The sequence below is a fragment of the Entamoeba dispar genome, genomic scaffold (genome assembly GCF_000209125.1).
Source record: "Entamoeba dispar SAW760 scf_1105229461479 genomic scaffold, whole genome shotgun sequence".
Classification (NCBI taxonomy): Eukaryota; Evosea; order Mastigamoebida; family Endamoebidae; genus Entamoeba; species Entamoeba dispar.
In genome coordinates this window covers 1-17,192 of record NW_001854713.1, presented here as the reverse complement: position 1 = coordinate 17,192, position 17,192 = coordinate 1, and the positions used below count along the sequence as shown (strand labels likewise).

At 25.6% G+C, this 17,192-nt stretch overlaps 7 protein-coding genes across 7 annotated transcripts, besides 42 other annotated features; 5 read left to right on the top strand and 2 right to left on the bottom strand.

The window, feature by feature from the left end:
- Positions 1–15: 15 nt before the first annotated feature.
- Positions 16–133: a microsatellite.
- Positions 134–140: 7 nt separating this feature from the next.
- Positions 141–175: a sequence feature (AT_rich).
- A 9-nt stretch (positions 176–184) lies between these two features.
- Positions 185–341: a microsatellite.
- Positions 342–456: 115 nt separating this feature from the next.
- Positions 457–543: a sequence feature (AT_rich).
- Positions 544–603: 60 nt separating this feature from the next.
- Positions 604–1,441: a repeat region.
- Positions 1,442–1,526: 85 nt separating this feature from the next.
- Positions 1,527–1,932: a repeat region.
- Positions 1,933–2,060: 128 nt separating this feature from the next.
- Positions 2,061–2,102: a sequence feature (AT_rich).
- Positions 2,093–3,625, bottom strand: EDI_136780 (uncharacterized protein; the record flags this gene model as incomplete). The annotated part of the gene is made up of 1 exon (XM_001738561.1): positions 2,093–3,625. One exon carries the CDS (start codon positions 3,623–3,625, stop codon positions 2,093–2,095), a length of 1,533 nt encoding a protein of 510 aa, XP_001738613.1.
- Positions 2,264–2,299: a sequence feature (AT_rich).
- Positions 2,591–2,634: a sequence feature (AT_rich).
- Positions 2,810–2,888: a sequence feature (AT_rich).
- Positions 3,224–3,284: a microsatellite.
- Positions 3,377–3,520: a microsatellite.
- Positions 3,625–3,675: a microsatellite.
- A 60-nt stretch (positions 3,676–3,735) lies between these two features.
- Positions 3,736–3,767: a sequence feature (AT_rich).
- A 124-nt stretch (positions 3,768–3,891) lies between these two features.
- Positions 3,892–3,931: a sequence feature (AT_rich).
- Positions 3,932–4,026: 95 nt separating this feature from the next.
- Positions 4,027–4,073: a microsatellite.
- A 23-nt stretch (positions 4,074–4,096) lies between these two features.
- On the top strand, positions 4,097–5,245 carry EDI_136770 (alcohol dehydrogenase, putative; the record flags this gene model as incomplete). The annotated part of the gene is made up of 1 exon (XM_001738560.1): positions 4,097–5,245. The coding sequence occupies one exon, from the start codon at positions 4,097–4,099 to the stop codon at positions 5,243–5,245; it is 1,149 nt and encodes a 382-aa protein (XP_001738612.1).
- Positions 5,246–5,297: 52 nt separating this feature from the next.
- Positions 5,298–5,880: a repeat region.
- Positions 5,881–6,127: 247 nt separating this feature from the next.
- Positions 6,128–8,195, bottom strand: EDI_136760 (DENN domain-containing protein 2D, putative; the record flags this gene model as incomplete). The annotated part of the gene is made up of 2 exons (XM_001738559.1): positions 6,128–7,465; positions 7,515–8,195. The coding sequence occupies 2 exons, from the start codon at positions 8,193–8,195 to the stop codon at positions 6,128–6,130; spliced, it is 2,019 nt and encodes a 672-aa protein (XP_001738611.1).
- A 59-nt stretch (positions 8,196–8,254) lies between these two features.
- Positions 8,255–8,300: a sequence feature (AT_rich).
- Positions 8,301–8,347: 47 nt separating this feature from the next.
- EDI_136750 (YEATS domain-containing protein, putative) lies at positions 8,348–9,025 on the top strand (the record flags this gene model as incomplete). The annotated part of the gene is made up of 3 exons (XM_001738558.1): positions 8,348–8,537; positions 8,585–8,700; positions 8,747–9,025. 3 exons carry the CDS (start codon positions 8,348–8,350, stop codon positions 9,023–9,025), a joined length of 585 nt encoding a protein of 194 aa, XP_001738610.1.
- Positions 9,026–9,049: 24 nt separating this feature from the next.
- Positions 9,050–9,089: a sequence feature (AT_rich).
- Positions 9,090–9,174: 85 nt separating this feature from the next.
- Positions 9,175–10,233, top strand: EDI_136740 (uncharacterized protein; the record flags this gene model as incomplete). Its single annotated transcript, XM_001738557.1, has 1 exon — positions 9,175–10,233. The coding sequence occupies one exon, from the start codon at positions 9,175–9,177 to the stop codon at positions 10,231–10,233; it is 1,059 nt and encodes a 352-aa protein (XP_001738609.1).
- A 74-nt stretch (positions 10,234–10,307) lies between these two features.
- Positions 10,308–10,336: a sequence feature (AT_rich).
- Positions 10,337–10,380: 44 nt separating this feature from the next.
- On the top strand, positions 10,381–10,893 carry EDI_136730 (uncharacterized protein; the record flags this gene model as incomplete). Its single annotated transcript, XM_001738556.1, has 2 exons — positions 10,381–10,396; positions 10,454–10,893. The coding sequence occupies 2 exons, from the start codon at positions 10,381–10,383 to the stop codon at positions 10,891–10,893; spliced, it is 456 nt and encodes a 151-aa protein (XP_001738608.1).
- A 50-nt stretch (positions 10,894–10,943) lies between these two features.
- Positions 10,944–10,964: a sequence feature (AT_rich).
- Positions 10,965–11,748: 784 nt separating this feature from the next.
- Positions 11,749–11,775: a microsatellite.
- A 167-nt stretch (positions 11,776–11,942) lies between these two features.
- Positions 11,943–12,072: a microsatellite.
- A 50-nt stretch (positions 12,073–12,122) lies between these two features.
- Positions 12,123–12,158: a sequence feature (AT_rich).
- Positions 12,159–12,471: 313 nt separating this feature from the next.
- Positions 12,472–12,515: a sequence feature (AT_rich).
- Positions 12,516–12,618: 103 nt separating this feature from the next.
- Positions 12,619–12,713: a sequence feature (AT_rich).
- A 27-nt stretch (positions 12,714–12,740) lies between these two features.
- Positions 12,741–12,785: a microsatellite.
- Positions 12,786–12,800: 15 nt separating this feature from the next.
- Positions 12,801–15,290, top strand: EDI_136720 (ribosomal RNA methyltransferase, putative; the record flags this gene model as incomplete). The annotated part of the gene is made up of 1 exon (XM_001738555.1): positions 12,801–15,290. The coding sequence occupies one exon, from the start codon at positions 12,801–12,803 to the stop codon at positions 15,288–15,290; it is 2,490 nt and encodes an 829-aa protein (XP_001738607.1).
- Positions 13,690–13,710: a sequence feature (AT_rich).
- Positions 13,738–13,919: a microsatellite.
- Positions 13,839–13,951: a microsatellite.
- Positions 14,072–14,120: a microsatellite.
- Positions 14,485–14,598: a microsatellite.
- Positions 15,291–15,699: 409 nt separating the features above from the next.
- Positions 15,700–15,746: a sequence feature (AT_rich).
- A 171-nt stretch (positions 15,747–15,917) lies between these two features.
- Positions 15,918–16,039: a sequence feature (AT_rich).
- A 163-nt stretch (positions 16,040–16,202) lies between these two features.
- Positions 16,203–16,226: a sequence feature (AT_rich).
- Positions 16,227–16,391: 165 nt separating this feature from the next.
- Positions 16,392–16,535: a microsatellite.
- Positions 16,411–16,577: a microsatellite.
- Positions 16,578–16,582: 5 nt separating this feature from the next.
- Positions 16,583–16,633: a sequence feature (AT_rich).
- A 22-nt stretch (positions 16,634–16,655) lies between these two features.
- Positions 16,656–16,824: a microsatellite.
- Positions 16,810–16,982: a microsatellite.
- Positions 16,891–16,984: a microsatellite.
- A 4-nt stretch (positions 16,985–16,988) lies between these two features.
- Positions 16,989–17,165: a microsatellite.
- Positions 17,166–17,192: the final 27 nt, after the last annotated feature.

Below are 17,192 nucleotides of genomic sequence, written 5' to 3'. Positions count from 1 at the left end.
AGAAAGAAATGATATAATATAAATAAATATATAAATGAAATATAAATAAATCAATATAATATAAATAATAAATAAAATTAATATAAAGAGAAAATTGATATAAAATATAAAAATATAATAAAAATGAAAATAAGATAAAGAAATATATTCATATATAATAAATTATATATAAATAGAAGTGTATTAATATATAAAATAAAATATAAATAATAAGAATATAAAATTAATAAAATATGATAAATAAAAAAAATATAGATAATATGATGATATATATAATATAATAATAAAATATATAAATATATAAAAATAAAATACATAAATAACATAATAATAACATAATAATAAAAATGTATACATACATTGAATCAAATATCATTTCTGAATCATTTATAATTCAGAACAATTTACCATAAAATGATACAAAATATAAAGAAATATAAATGAATATAGAATGAGTATTTAATTTACTTTTTTATTTTTTATTTTTATTTTAATAACAAAATAATAAAAATTAATTTATTTTAATGATTCAAAATATTTTATCCCTTTTTCTTTTTGGTATTTTTATTTAGATTCATTATTTCTTTCCTTATTTTGGTTCCCATTTATTACCGTTCTGGTCCTTCTTTTGTATTTCATTTTTCATTTCTTCTTTCTCTTTAATAGCCTCTTCTATTCTTTTCTTTAATTCTTCTATTCTTTTATCTTTTTCTTTCTTCTTTTCTTCTTCTTCTTTTAATTTAATATTTTCTTTTTCAGCAAGCCTCTTCTTCTCTCAGTAAATTCATTTTCATCATCATTTTCAATAGAATATTTCTTATTTAAGTATTTATCATTTATTTCTTTTTGATTTAGTTGTTTGTCATCTTCTTCATTTGTCATACTGATCGTTTCTCCATTCTATTTATTTTTGTTTTTTTTCTCTTGCAAGTAAATACCATATTCTCATTATTGTTGATTATATTCTTTAATCTTAGTGTTCTTAATTTATTCTACTTCAAGTGGTGTAAGTATTTTAATTTCTTCTTCAAATAATCTTTTCAAATATTCTTGGTTTTGTATTTCTATCATTTCTTTTATTTCTTATTTGTTGTTGTCTTTTATTATGGTATTGTTTATATCTATGATGTGTTTTATCATGTGATTTATTTGTATTATAATATTGATTGATTCTATTTGAATTAATGATAAAATACTTATGATGATGAAAATGAATGAAGTGATGAGTGAAATGATTCTTACCATTATTATTATAATTATTATGATAATTGTTATGGTGATAGATATTAATATGGTAATGATTAATGTGATGATTAATGTATTTCTGTCCATACAGATAATACGTGTTTTCATTCATTCTTCTATCATTTGTATTTCTTGATTGATATGAGTTTCTCCTTCTTTTGTTTTTGATTTTATTCTTTTTGATATTTATTGTAATCGATTGTTTTTTAGAAAAGAAAAGAGTATAAAAGATGATGAAGAATAAAAATAATGAGAAGAAAGAATTATTTGATAAAGAAAAAAAAGAAATCAATTATGATTTACTTTTCATCATGTTAAGAAGTGAGTGAATCAATCTTTTCAATATTTATTTCTATTCAAATATTGTTTTTTCAATCATACTTGATTAGATGGTTCATCATTTAAATTGTTATCTAATTTTTAATTTAAATTAATGAATATTAAAACTCTTCATTGTTTATAATGTTATTATATGATAAATATCCAATAACACTATGATCATAGCTCATTTCTTTTAGCTTCAACACTGTTCAAAGAACCCATTTTTTTAATAACACTGTTTATTCAACTCAAAACTATTACTGATAAATGTACTTACATGTTGATAAATAATAATACTATCATCACAATAAATAATCATTACATAAAAATAAATAACACCATAATAGTACATAATAAATAATAACCAAATAATATTGAATAATGGAGTAAGTCAAAAAAAAGAGGGGTCATTGATAACCAAAAGATAAATAGAGATTTAAAGATTGGATGGATTAAGGTTTATGAAGTGATTGTGAAGTGAGAAGTTAGAAAAGATTATTTGATAAAAAAAGAAAAAAAAAAAGAATTAATTATTTCTAATCCAAGATAAAATTTCATGTTGATTATCTTTAATAATTTTTTGAAAAGAAACAGATAAAATATCATCAAGAAGTTTATTTGTAGCCAAAAGTTCTGAATCAAGGATATGAAAAGAATTTTTAATAGTATTAGTAATAAGATCAATAGAAAAACCATCAATAAAAGAAAAAATTAATAATAAAAGATTTAAAATCATTTCATTATTTCTACGTAAAATAATAAAAGATTTAGAAGATAAAAATAAAAAGATATCCCAAGCATTCATAGTTATTTGATTTTGATTAATAATAATTTTTTGTAATTGATTTCTTAAAACTGAAGGAATTGCAAATAAATTAGCATCGAATTTAGGTCTTTCATTTAAAAGATATCCAAAATCAATATGAAAAAAAGTAGATTCACATAAATCAATTTTCATATTTTCTAAATGTCTATCTCTTAATCCAATAATATAACCACCTATAAATCCTCCAACTAAACTTTCTATTAATTTAATTTTATTTTCTAAATTTAATTTTTCAATATTAAGTTGTTTATAACATTCTAAACATTTATTTTGACTATATTCTTCATAAATTTTTCCATCAATACAACATGTAAGTTCTCTATGTTTTTTACATAATACTTTCATTGGTGTACATCCTATTTTTTCAATTATTCCTCCTTCTCTTAATGCTATTACTCCATATGTTTTTGCTTTTCCAATAATTTCTTTATTATTAATATTAATTCCATAATTTTTATTTAAAAATCTTTTCCATATTACATTAAATATATTAAAACTTATTTCTGCTCCTTCATCTTTTCTTAAATCATCTCCTTTTTTATATATTATTGTTTTAATTTCTATTCCTTCTTTTGATTCTAATGTAACTTGAATTTCAATTGGTCCATTACTTGTTTTATATTTTTTAATTCCTCTTAAACATAATATTTTTTTTCTTGTAAAAAATGGATCTATTTCACATTTCCAATCAATAATACTTATTCTTTCTTTAAAAAGTTCTTCTTTTTCTTTTTTATTTATAATTTCTTCTTCAATTAATCTTTTATCAAAATATAATGTTTGTCCTTCAATTTCTTTTATATTATATATTTTGTCAAACCATTCAATCATTTCTTCTATTCCTTCTTCTGATTCTACTATTTCTTTCATTTCTTTTTCTCTTCTTATTATTTCAATTACTCCACATCTTTTTTCTTTCCATTCAACTTGATAATATTTTTGAAATTCTTGATCTTCACAAATACATTTTCCTTTTCCTCTATGTTTTATCATTACTCTAATTATTATTTCTTTATTTTTTTTTATCATTTTCATAAATCCTTCTATCATTTCTTTTTTATATATTCCTCTTCTTAATTTTTTTATATATTCCATTATTATGTCTAAATATTTATTACTAATTTTTATATCTTCTCCAATTCTTTCTATTGTTTCTCGACTTAATGTTTCCATTGCAATATCTTGTAATATATTAAATTCTTCTTTATTGTCTATTTCTCTTCTTTTACTCATTTATTTTTTTGATTTCTTATATTCTTTTTTTTTTTATTCTTTTTTTTTTTAATATAAACAAAGAGATTAAGAGTCTTCTTTAAACAAATAACCATTTTACTTTTTAACACTATTATATTTAATTAACTTTATTTTTATTATTCTTCTTATACTGAAATTAGTAGACATTCCCACCTTTCTCTATTGGTAATGCTTTGTTATTTCATCTTTTATCTCTCAACTTTCTACAATGATATCACATTTTGTGTTTCATTAGCCTTAAGTTGTTTTTTTATTTATTATTTATTCTTTTTTCTTTTATTTTAAGTAAAGAAAGACATTTTGTATCTTTTGTTGAAAAATTGACCTCATTTAATTTAATTCATCACTAATCACCGAAATATTCGAGGATTCTTATAATGAAGAAAAGAAAAAAAAAAGTAAAAAAAAAGGAATATAAAAAAGAGAACTTTTGATAATTTAATTGAAATAATGAAAAATTTTACATATTATAATCCAGTTAGATTAATTTATGGCAAAGGTAGTTGTGAAGAAATTATTAAACAAAATCTTATTCCAGAAGGTGCTAGAGTTATGATGATTTATGGTGGTGGATCAATTAAAAAAAATGGAGTTTATGAAGAAGTAAAGAAATATGTTAAACCACTTATTGAATTTGGAGGGATTGAAGCTAATCCAACACATGAAACATGTAGTAAAGCTATTTTACTTGCTAAAGAAAATCAAATTAATTTTTTATTAGCAGTTGGTGGAGGATCAGTTGTTGATGGAACAAAATATATTGCACTTGGTATGGAACATACATATTCTAATGATACATATGATATTGTTATGAAAGCTGGACAATTTAAATATCAAAAAGCAAAAGCACAAATAGGTGTTATTTTAACATTACCAGCTACAGGATCAGAAATGAATTGTGGATTTGTTATTTCTAGAAAAAGTGATAATATGAAAATGGCAGGACAAGATATTAGTGTTTTTCCTAAATGGTCTATTGTTGATCCATGTCATTCTATGTCTCTTCCTGATAATCAAGTTAGAAATGGAATTATTGATTCATTTGTTCATGTTTATGAACAATATATTGGACATTATCAAGAAAATCCTGTTACTGATGGTGAAGCTGAAGCAGTTATGCGTACTCTTATAAAAGTTGCTCCTATTACTCTTAAAGATCATTATGATTATCAAGCACGTGCTACTTTTTGTTATGCTGCTACTGTTGCTTTAAATTATTCTCTTGCTTGTGGTGTTGATCAATGTTGGGGTGCTCATATGATTGGTCATGAAATTACTGCTTATTATGGTCTTGCTCATGGTGAAACTTTAGCAATGACAATGCCTGGTGTTATGAGATTCCATAAACAAAAGAATTCATTGAAACTTATTCAAATGGCTCAACAAGTCTTTGGCATCCCTAATCCTAAACCTGAAGATGCTATCACCGCTACTGAAAATTTCTTTTTATCTATTGGTGCTAAGGTTAGACTCTCTCAATGGGAAAAATCAAAAGAATTCTTCCCTCAAATCGCTCAAAAGTTCGATTCTAGACCTTGTGGCGTCTATAAAGACATCGATTCTAAGGCTTGTCTTACCATCTTAAATGATATTTACTAACTTTTTCTCTTTTTATTCTCTTTCTCATTCTGTTTTATTTTCTTTATTGTTTGATTTGAATATTCTACATTAAAGACACTAAATAAAACTCTAAAACATTTACATTCTTCAAATTCACTAATTATATTCTGGTTATGATATTGCATTTGGTTAGAAAAACATCTTACTCAATATTCAAAGAATATTAATGTTTATTATTTATGATAATGGAATATCATTGTTAATAAAAGAATGATTATTTATAATGATAGTATTATTGTTAGTTAGGATACAAATGTATTTAATAATAAAGGAATATCAAAGAAAAAGGGTTAATAGTTGATGTTAAAAAGAATATTAGCCCATAGTAATACAGTAGTAATTATATATTCTCCTTAAAAATAAAGAAGAATTTAATACTCATCAAAACCAAACAAAAAATTAAATAATGAATATTTAAGTCAGAGATATCTGAAATACTTTATTCTAGAATAAATAAAGAAGAAAAGAAAATCACAGAATTCAACAACTAAAAGTTAATAATAAGCTACTAATTGTTGAACAAACAATTTTAAAGCAAAGGGACAGAATTAGTCTCCCCTGAGCAATGAACAATTGAAAATAAATCTATTAACAATTTATTATCTACTTTTTATTGGTTTATTTGAAAAAGATAACTTTCTAATATGAATATTCTTGAAAAGAACTTTATGATTAAAAGAGAGATGTGAAGAGGTTGAAGGAATTACTTCTCAACGTTATGAATAAAATCCAATCACGGACATACTGACAGCAGATTTTTTCATTTGGAAATCTCAAATTAATTTCGTCAAGAAAAGAAGATAATATTTTCTATTTTGGTGAATGAAATAATAGATAAGTTTTTATTTGAAAGGATGTAAATTAAAGTAAAGTAAAATCAAACAAAGGGACGTTTGTGGATTGGTATTTTATTTGTTGTTGGGATTTAGAAGTATTAATACTGTCAAATGTAAATGTCCCAGAACCAGATTCATTTAGTGGACTCTTTGACAGAGAACAAATTGGTGTTGGCGGAGGTGTTGATAGGTGTTGTTCAAAATCAAATAATTCGTTATTGGTACTTTTGTCTTTGGGTTGGTCAGAGATGTTATTTAACTCTTCTGTTTTCTTTTCTTTAGTGGGAAGGTCTTCACTTTCTAACTGGTTTGTTGAAGTGCCAACTAAATCAAAAGCAATTGTTGGTTGAGTTGAATAAGATTTTGCATTGGAAAAATCAAACAACTCAATTGACTTAGCGTCATTACTGTCATACCTTGGTGTGATTGAAGGGGTAGCATGTTGAGAGTTTGATGTTGGTGTTAAAGCAACATTTTTTGATGACTTTGATTTTTGAGATAGTATTTGTGATATATTGCCTAGTGCTGTACGATATTTTTTACTTAAAAGCTGTTGGTATTCTTCAGCAGTTCTATGTTTTGGTTGAGAATTTGATTCAATACATAATGTGCAAATCATACGATTTACATCTCCTTTGATGTCACCAAGCATAATTCTAAAGCAAGATAGACACCGATAACAACAACAATGGCATGGCAATGATCCTAACATACAACAAGGTGACTGTGAAAGGATGGTGCTGTGACAATTAACACATTTAGTGTTGTAATAACCATAACTTGAGGGTGTGTCAAAAATAGGATTAGAGCTATAAGGGATGAGCAATGGACATAACTTTCTAATATTTTTTCCTTCAATAACTTGTTTTTCTCTTTCGGAGAAATACATATCTGCCATTTGACTATTAAGGAATTCTAGAAAGAATGTCCTTCCTGTTTTGTCTGGGTTTGTTTTTGGATTAGTAAGATCAAAACCTTTCACCTTTTGAAGAGTTTTTTGGTTAACTTTTTCATGGTATGTTGAAGCATAAAAACCAAAGGAATATCTATAAAAGTCTAACAGTAGAGATGAAATGACAGGATCTGATGATTGTAATAAAACAGACTTTTTGTCGTTCTCCATACTTTTTTGTAATTTATTTAATTGAGACCTTAATTGAACGGAACGATCACTGGTTAATAATAATGGATGAGAAGGAAAAGAAAGAAATGTTGATGTATCTAAATTAAAAACATATACATCGTTAATTTCAACTTCTTCAACCATTTGAAGAAAAGTGGAATAGGTACAACCAATGATGAATGGCATTGGAGCAAATGCTAAAGACAACATATCAGGAGGAAGAATTGGAATAAGGACGTGCTAGAAAAGATAAGAATTAAATAATAGTTATGATGACTCTAAAACAAACCTGCCAAATAAATGGATAAATAAGTCTTGAGAAGGTATGAACTGAAGAACTAAGTAACTGTAAAGACTCAGAAATAAAAATAAATTTCCTCTCTAGAAGAAGATGAGATAACATATCTACAAATAATGAAGCACCAAACATATTTAAAAATAAAGATGGAGTAATAAAGTTAGGTTCAAATAAACTATCTTCTATACGTTTAATTGTATATGTGAATTTGTTAGAATTTGATATATCATTAGTAATTGTCTGGTTGGGTTTGGGGAATTGTTTATTGAATAAATCAAGGAAGATATCATTTAAATACTTTGAGTTAATATTTTGACTAAGAAAATCTAAAATATTACTGAATAGTGTGAAAGAAGGATACGATGAAATGATGCAAAAACAATAAGACCGTTGGTAGACTTCTCTTTTACAATGACAGTATCTCCTCTTCCCATCAAGTTCTGTTAATGTAAATGTAAATTTATCTTCTTTTTTAACTGAACTGCTGAGGTCATGATCAGGGAATGTGAATGTACAGAGAGTTTTATCCAAAACCGTGTTGTCTGGTATTCTATTAGTTATATTAAATACACCTTCATTTCCATCAAATGAGAGTAAGTCATTTATTCTTATCAATACAATTTCTTCAACTAACATTCCATGTCTAAAAGGTAAACCAATTTTTTCAGTCATTTTCTATCTACAATAGATTTTGTTTTTTCAAGTTTATATACTTTACAAAAACTCTTTTCATTTTTTACAATAAAATATTGTTATAAATAACTATAATAATAAAAAGACTAAACAAAAAAAAACTCTAAAACAAACCAAAAAAAAAGGATTGAATGAGCATAAAAATTACTAAACGGGTGTTATATGGAAATGAATCAACACCATTGAAGAAGACTGTTTCTAACAATACTCACAACTGGACGTTATTTATTCGTCCGTTCAATGAAGAAGATGTAGAATTATTTAATGTTATTGATTCAGTTACATTTCATCTTCATGAATCATTTCAAAACCCACATCGACGTTTGTTGTTACTATAGTTGTGAAAATTGAGATTTAATAATTTTTAGGGATTTCACAACCACCATATGAAATCACTGAACAAGGATGGGGTGAATTTGAAGCAGTAATTGAAATTTCATTCAAGTATAATTTAGGACAAATAACATTCAAACACTTTATTATTGTTTGTTTTATTTTCTTTATTAATATAGTGCCTTATTAATATATAGTTGTTTAATCAAGATAAAACAAAGAAGAGTGCTATCTCTCATGTGTGTTATGACCAATTTATATTCATCAATCCAAATGAAGGTGCTGTGAAAGCACTATCAACTAAACCAGTTTTACCACCAAATTGGAAACAAACTCCAAAAGGAAATAATTTATTTAGTGAAGAAAAAGACGCCCTCAAACGAGTTCAAACTAAGTTAAACACAACACTAGAAAAACTAGAAAAAGAATACCATCAACAATTAAGTTCGTGTAGTGAACAGTTTATTCCAAAATAATTTATGTTTATTGGTTTGACTTTCATATATATTAATGTTTTTTTTTCTTTTTAATTAAATTAAAGAACTTAGAATATAGAAAAGTTAATTTTATTTGAACAAATTATTTAGTGTAATGAAAGAAAAAAAATTAAAAAGAACTTAAAAAAATGAACATGTACTCACAACACTCATCATTTAGATCTTCATCACCTGAAAACCATGAACCGTCAATCACAAATACATATGATCTATCTTTTCATCCTGTTCATTTACAAAATTCATTTATTTCTCAACAACGATATTCTCAACGAATGGGGTCTTTGTATAAACGAAACCATCCATCAACTCCATTATTTTATAAGTTATCAAAATCTGTATCTCCTCAAAACGTTATAAACCATAATGGAGTTTGTGTTGGTAATGATAATGAACTACCAATTGCTGCTGTATTCCCTGGTGATTCATCATCATTTATAGCTGCATTTCCAGATGCCCAAGAGATTCATCCAAATGGGCCAGTTAGAGGAATACCAATCCGCTGTGGAAGTATATGGAAAAAGGTAGAGAGATTAGATGAGGTAATGGAAATTTCTAAACCAAGAGATATTAGTGATGCTGATTGGTGTAGATATGTTCATTTGTTTTGTATTTATTGTGGTAAGAGATACACATCATTATGGAGTCTTGAAAATGATTGTGGGGGTCATGACCATTCAAAAGAAGATGGAAGATGGAAAGAAATTGATATTAGTAATATTGAGAGAGCAAAAAAGGGATTTGACCAAATGAAATGTGTTGATGAAATAATGAATTCAGTGATAGAAGACAATACATTTGAACCAACTGAAAAAATAACAGACCAACGAAAGAAAGAAGGGGTTGTTGATTTCAATCAATTTCTAAATAATGATCCTGATATATTAACAAAAACATTTGAATGTAAATTGTGTCATCAACAATTTATTGGACAAGACCGACTAAACCATTTTATGAAAGACCACCATGAAATTTATGATGATATTGTTGGTGTATTTTGGAAAAGAAATTTAAATGAAAAAGAGGATTGGCATTCATCTTTTTATCAAGACCGTCGAGATAGGAGACGTAGTCCACGAAGGGGATTTGAAAATAGAGTAGAAAGAAGGTTTGAAGGAAACGAGGGGTTATTGGATGATATTAAAGCACCCCCAGCATCTTATTTAAGTTTTTTAGAAAAACTGAACTGATTGATTTAATATGAAATGGTTTTTAAATATTTTTTTTTCACTAAATGAAGATAATAAAAAGGGCAGAAAAAGAGTATTATAATATAAATTTTAAAATAAAAAAGAATTTACAAAGAACTTAAAAAAAAACACTTCATTATTAACTAGATGTCTGGAACATACGGTTTGAAATTATTTTTTGGGTTCTTGTAGATAGAGAAGAGTTTTGTTAATCAAATAGAAAAACTTCCACCACGTAGTGCTGAACGTAAAAAGGAAATTCAAGAGAAAAGACAAGCAAGTCAATTAAAACGAAGATTGAGAAAAACACATCACGGAGGAGATAGAAAGCAAAGAAGGCGTTTGTCTGATCGTATGAAACCACGTAGAAATAATCGTCTTAGTAAAATTGATGATTTAAAAAGAAGATTAGATCGTTTAGATAGATTAGAGAGACTTCAAAGATTGGCGTTGTTAGAAGATATGTTTCAAAAAGAGCGTGCTCTTGATCAACAAAGAAGACTTAGAAATGAAAGAAGGTTCAGAGAAGATCCTCTTATTGAAGAGTTATTAGCTCTAAGACGTTACAGACAAAGAGCTCTTGAAAATAGAAGACTTCCCTCTTCTATTGCCCGCAATTCACGAAGACTTCTATCAAGAAGATTATTAGACTTGTACTGAGAAAAAAGTTTCATTGATTGCTTTTATTCAAATTTGTTTTTGATGTTTTGTTATAAATAATTTTATTTAATCGGTTAAATCTTCTTTTGTGAGTGAAAGAAAAATACAGCCTTATTAAGATAAATTTATGACTGATATTGTTTTGAATACTTTTATATTAATAAGATCATTTAATCATAATAGAATTAAGTTAATCATACCAGAAGTAGAAAAGAACAAAAGTTTGTGAGTGAATTCATTTTGCAGTTATTCTAAAGTCAGTAATCATTCTATGTAGTTGAAAATTCTATTTAAAAACAAGTCGATGTATTTGTAGTTATTAAAGATAATAACAAACATATTATTGAAAGTTGTTTTATTGTTTGATTAGTTTTATTAATAAAACTTTTGTATATCATTAAAAGCATTTTTGATAAAAGGAATATTAATATATATTCCATTTTAGTATTTATAACAAAATCTATGATGTGTTGTTAGTAAATATGAAAAAGTCATTAACAAAGAAATTGGTTGTGCCTAATCTATAGAACAAATGAAATTTCATTATTAACAAAAGTAAACAAAAGGTATTAGTTATGATACCTATTCTTATGTCAGTTTTCAAACCATTCAATCCAAATTAAACAACTACTATACTACTTCAAGCAGTCATCTGTTTAAAGAAGAAAAAAATGATATGATTTTGTTAGACTTTTTGGGTATATTAGCTCACATAAAATTTAGAAAGAGAACCAATACCAATTCTTCTCATTAATAATGAACAATAGTGTTAGTAGAATATTTGGTGTATTGAAAATATATTATCCAATTTTTAGAACAATAACATCTACTTGGTCTTTCACTCAATAGTTCTCGAAAAAAAAAAGAAAAAAAAAAAGAAAATTACAAGAGGAAAAGCATACTATTTGAATTTTCATACTAACTCACAACATTGAGACTATCGCCTTAGGCTATAACTATTAAAATACCAAACTAACTTTTTTAGAATAGTAGAAAAAAGTCAGAAGTGCTATTCTAAAAATATATGTGTGATAAAAACTTACAATATTTAAAAATAAAATAGCGAATGAATGATAAATAAAAAAATAGAAATTACATTATTCGAATAAAAATCCTTCCTTAAAAAAAAAAAATACAACGAAAAATAGTTAAAAATGAAACTGAATAGTTAAAATAAAATCAGATTTTACTTCCAAATACTACTATTCTTTTATTGAAACGAAGTTCAGATTATTTTTATGTTATTATATCTAAATATATAAAAAGAAAGAATATTAGAACTTAACTTCATCTAAAAAAATAAAAGGTACAATATGGGGCATCATACTTGTATAGCTTCTTCAATACCAATTAAAACACTCTCAGAACCATTATTTTATAACTTTCAAATATATGAAATCCAAGAAATGGAAATTGAAGATGAAATATTAAATATATTATGCAATCATGAAAGATATTCTGATGAAGGAGATAGCTTAATTCTATCAGATCCAGAAGTGGTTGTCGAGCGTTCAGTTAATCCAGGGTTATGTCTATGATGAGTTTTTGATAATGAAAATACAATTTGTATTTAGCATGAAATAATAGTAATAATAATTTATTTGTGTTTTTTATTTTAATTTCATTTTGAATGAACTACTTTTTCTGAAAAAGTTATTTTTCGTGTAATTATTATTCTTCTTTCTCTCAAATATGAATGATGTTTTTAACTTCTTTTTGTTCGACTTTAATTTTATTTTAAAAATATAAAACATTTTTCTATTAATAATAATTTTTTGTTTTATATTACACAATAAGAAATAATTATAAAAATAATAAAACTAAACTAAAGAAAAAACCCTATTTCTAAAAAAAAAATAATAAAAAAAGAAAAATAAAAAAGAAAGAAAAAACAGTAATTATTTGAAATGGGAAAAGAGGGAAAAGCTGGCAAAGAGCGTTTAGATAAGTATTATCACTTAGCTAAACAATATGGTTACAGAGCTAGAAGTGCATTTAAACTTGTTCAAATGAATAAAAGATATGACTTTCTTAGTTCAGCACATATTTTAATTGATTTATGTGCAGCCCCTGGAGGGTGGTGTCAAGTCGCAACCAAAGAAATGCCAGTTGAATCCAAAATTTTTGGAGTAGATTTAGAACCAATATTACCAATTCCAAGATGTACAACATATGTAGGGGATATCACAACTGGAATGTGTTTTGCTGAAATGAAAAAATTAATGAAAGGAGAACATGCAGATGTAGTGTTACATGATGGTTCACCAAACATGGGAAAATCTTGGATTCAAGACGCATACACTCAATCAGAATTATGTATCGCAGCATTAAAGTTTGCAGTAACCTTTTTAAAAAAAGGAGGATGGTTTATATCAAAAGTGTTTAGATCACAAGACTATTATGCTATTCTTTTTGTTTTTGAAAAATTCTTTAAATCAGTTATTGCAACTAAACCTCCTGCTTCTCGTAATACATCTGCTGAAGTTTATTTAGTTTGTAAAGACTTCTTAGCACCTTCTAAGTATGATCCTAATTTACTTGATCCAAAATTTGTCTTTGCTAAAGAAGAAGAAACTCAAGTACCTGATTTATTTAGCACTAAACGCCCTAAGCCTCAAGGATATGATACTTCAAAAGCATTAGTTTATAACATTGGTAATGCAAAAGAATTCTTACAAGCAGAAGACCCAAAGGCATGGTTAGCTACACACACTGCTATTCAATTTGATGAAGGATTACCTGTTACAGAAGATATCAAAGGATATGGGAGTGATATTAGAATGCTTGGATCAGCTGAATTAAAATTATTATTAAAATGGAGAGATATCATTGTCAAAAAAATCAAAAAAGAACAGGAAGAAGCAGATAAAATTAAAGCTGAAGAAGAAAAAATGAAAATTGAAGATAAGGTATTAACTGAACAAGAAGAGCTCCAAAAGGAACTTGAAAGAGAGGAAGAAGAAGAAAGGGAAGAGGAAATAGCTAAAAATAAGAAAACAGCTAAACAAAAACGTGCAGAAGAAAAAAAGAAAAGAAAAGAGCAAAGAATTAAAGAAGGTGGAATGGATATTGCTAATTCAAGTGGGTATGATGAAGTTGATCAATTGTTTAGTATTGATGATTTAAAAAATCAACAAGATTTGGATAATTTCTTTAATATGACTAATCCTGTAGAATTAGAAGAGGAAGAAGAGCAAAGAAAAAAAGAAGAAGAGGAAAATGAAAAAAGAGCTGAGCAAGAAAGATTGGAACAAATGACATATGACCAACGTTTAGATGAACAATTCGAACGGGAGTATAAAGAGTTCCTTGAGAGAAGAGGAAAAGTTAAGGTATTGGCTAAAGTTGGTGAAATGAAACGGAGCGTGATGGTTCAGTCAAGTCTTAATGATGGGGATATTATCCGTCAGGCTGATCAAAAACCAAGAGAAGAGGTTATTGAAGAGGTTGATGATGTTGTACATCAAAAAGGAATATTGTCTTCTGAAGGAAAAAATAATAAAGAAGATTTATGGTGGAGCAGACATGGAATGGATGATATTTCTGTTCAAATGGGTATTTTGGAAGAAGTTTTAAAGAAAGATCAAGCCAAAGAAGAAAAACTAAAAGGAGAGGTAAAAAATGAGATTGACGACAAATATGAAGAAGAAGTTCAGGGAGAAGATCAGGTTATGAAAGAAGAGAGTGATGAAGAAGAAAATGAAGTAATTGTATCTGAAGATGGGGAAAGTGATGAGTATGAAGAGACTGAAGATAGCAATAAGGATAGTAAATCAAGTGAAGAGGATGATGAAATAAATTGGGGTCCTCATATGGGAAAAGAAAAGCTTAGCCAAGCACTGATTGTTGCAGGAAGAATAGTAAAAGACCCCAAACAAAAGAAACGGTTATTAGAACAACATATTTCAAGATGGACATTACCAGAAGATGAAGATACACCAGCTTGGTTTAGACATGAAGAAGAAGAACACAATAAATTAACATTACCGGAAACCAAAGAAGAAGTAGCTGCAATGAGAAGGAGATTAAGAGAAATTGATTCTACTCCCATAAAGAAGGCATGGGAAGCAGAAGCTAGAAAGAAAAAGAAGTTACAAACAAGGATGAGAGCCCTTGAACAACAGGCATCAAAAATTGAAGGAGATGGTGAAATGAACTCAAAAGAACAGTTAAGAATTCTTAGCAAAAAAGCAAAAAAACTTAACAAAAAATTCTCTGTCCATGAAGGTGTTAGGTTTGTTAGTTCTAAGACAGGTAAGACAGTAGGAGGGTCATCAGGAAGAATGAAATTAGTTGATCCAAGAATGAAAAAAGAATTAAGGGCTAAGAAACGAATTGAAAAAGGAAAAACCAAGAAAGGAGGAAAAGGAAAGAAGAGTTTTGCTAAAAGAAGATAAACATTAACAACAAATATTTAATTTTGATTGATTTTTTTGGAATTACAATGAACTGAGGTGTTTTGTTTATTGTTAATGAAAATGTTCAGAAGAAGAGATTGATGAAATAGAATCTAACCAGAAAGATAATTCGTTATTATCTTCTGTAAAATGACGATGCAGGTTTTTTTTTGTTAATGCCATTTTCACAGTAATTTGAATATTTGGAAATTCTTCAAATTCTTGAATAGGTAAATGGGGTGGATATTCTTTAAATGATTTGTTCATTTTAATAGTCACAAATGAATAAATTCAATTTTTAAGATTACTTTCCAAAGAGAATAAGATTGAAAGATTATTGAAAAGATTCAATCTCATTGAGAAGTTTATAACTAAGAATAGATTTTATCTCAGATACAGTATTTTGTGGTAAAAAATAAATATATCATTTTTTTTAGATTTTTTATTTTATTAATTCAAATCTATGATGTAAAAAACAACTTAAATAATTTATTTTGTTTATTACCTATTGACAATCTTGTTACCTTTATTTTTCTATTTTTTGTTGACAGTTAGTTTCTATCATTTGCAAAGATCTATCCAAGAATATCATTTATTTTTTTTTTTTTCACTATGAATAGCATTATCATAAATATCATTAATTTAATCTATCTTATTTAAACGTTATTAATTTTTTATATTCATTTTTGTATGATTCATATTAAATTTATTACATATCATTATTGATATTTTATCTACTTTTATTATATCCATGTGAACATAATTAGTACAAATGAATTTATCGTAACAACAAACATCTCACGTTAACGAATAGAAGAAATAGAGTTAATTCATATTAATATCTATTGACAATAACTGCTATCTAGTATACATTGCCTTAATGTTATTTTACTAAACAAGTTGATACACCTCAATATTTTAATTATTTAATAAAAAGATATCAGATCTTTCTACAGCATAAGAATACCATGAAAATCATATAGAAATAATTATGCACCAACAAATAGATTTAGAAGACATTATCAATGTTATAACTATAATCATTATCAATAAAATAATAGCATAATCATTCTAATAATTATCATAATTATAAAGGCTACGAAAAAAGGAAATAAGAGAAAAAGGAAGAGAAATGATGAAAAAGAAGGACATGAAAGAAAAAGTGAAATTAAGAAGTAGAAGAAGATGAAAAGAATAAAAGTAGAATGTTGAGATTATAAAATGAAAGAAGATAAAAAGGAATAATTCAAAATGAGATAATAAATGATGAAAATAATGATGAAATAATGGTGTATTTTTATTATAGAAATTAGAAATATGAAATAAAAAATATTTAATTTATTGATGCAAATTATTTAACATTATTTTATTTATGCAATTTATTTTATTCATTTTTATTTTTATAATTTTTATTTATATGTATTATTTTTTCTCTTTTTTTCTTTTTAATATATTGATTATTTTATTTTATTATTTATTATTCTTTTATTTATTATTCTTCATTCTTTTATTTGTTAATTTTTATTATATTTATGAAATATTTCATTATTATAAAATAATTTTATTATTTAATTATTTAAATGATTTATATTAAAATGAATTTATTTTATATTTCATTGTTTTCTTTTATCTTTATTTTATATTTTAATAATTTCTTTAATATCATCATTTTATATTATTATTATCTTTATTCTTTCATATTTTTATTATTTATCATTATTATTATGTTTTCATTTCTTATTTTATTTTAATTTATTATTATGTTTATTTATTCTTTTCTTTCTTATTATTATTCTTTATTCTTATTATTTCTTTATTTATTTTATTTATTTATTTATTTATTTTCATATTATTCATATTTTCATTTCTTGTTTTGATTATTTTGATTTGATTTAATTTTAA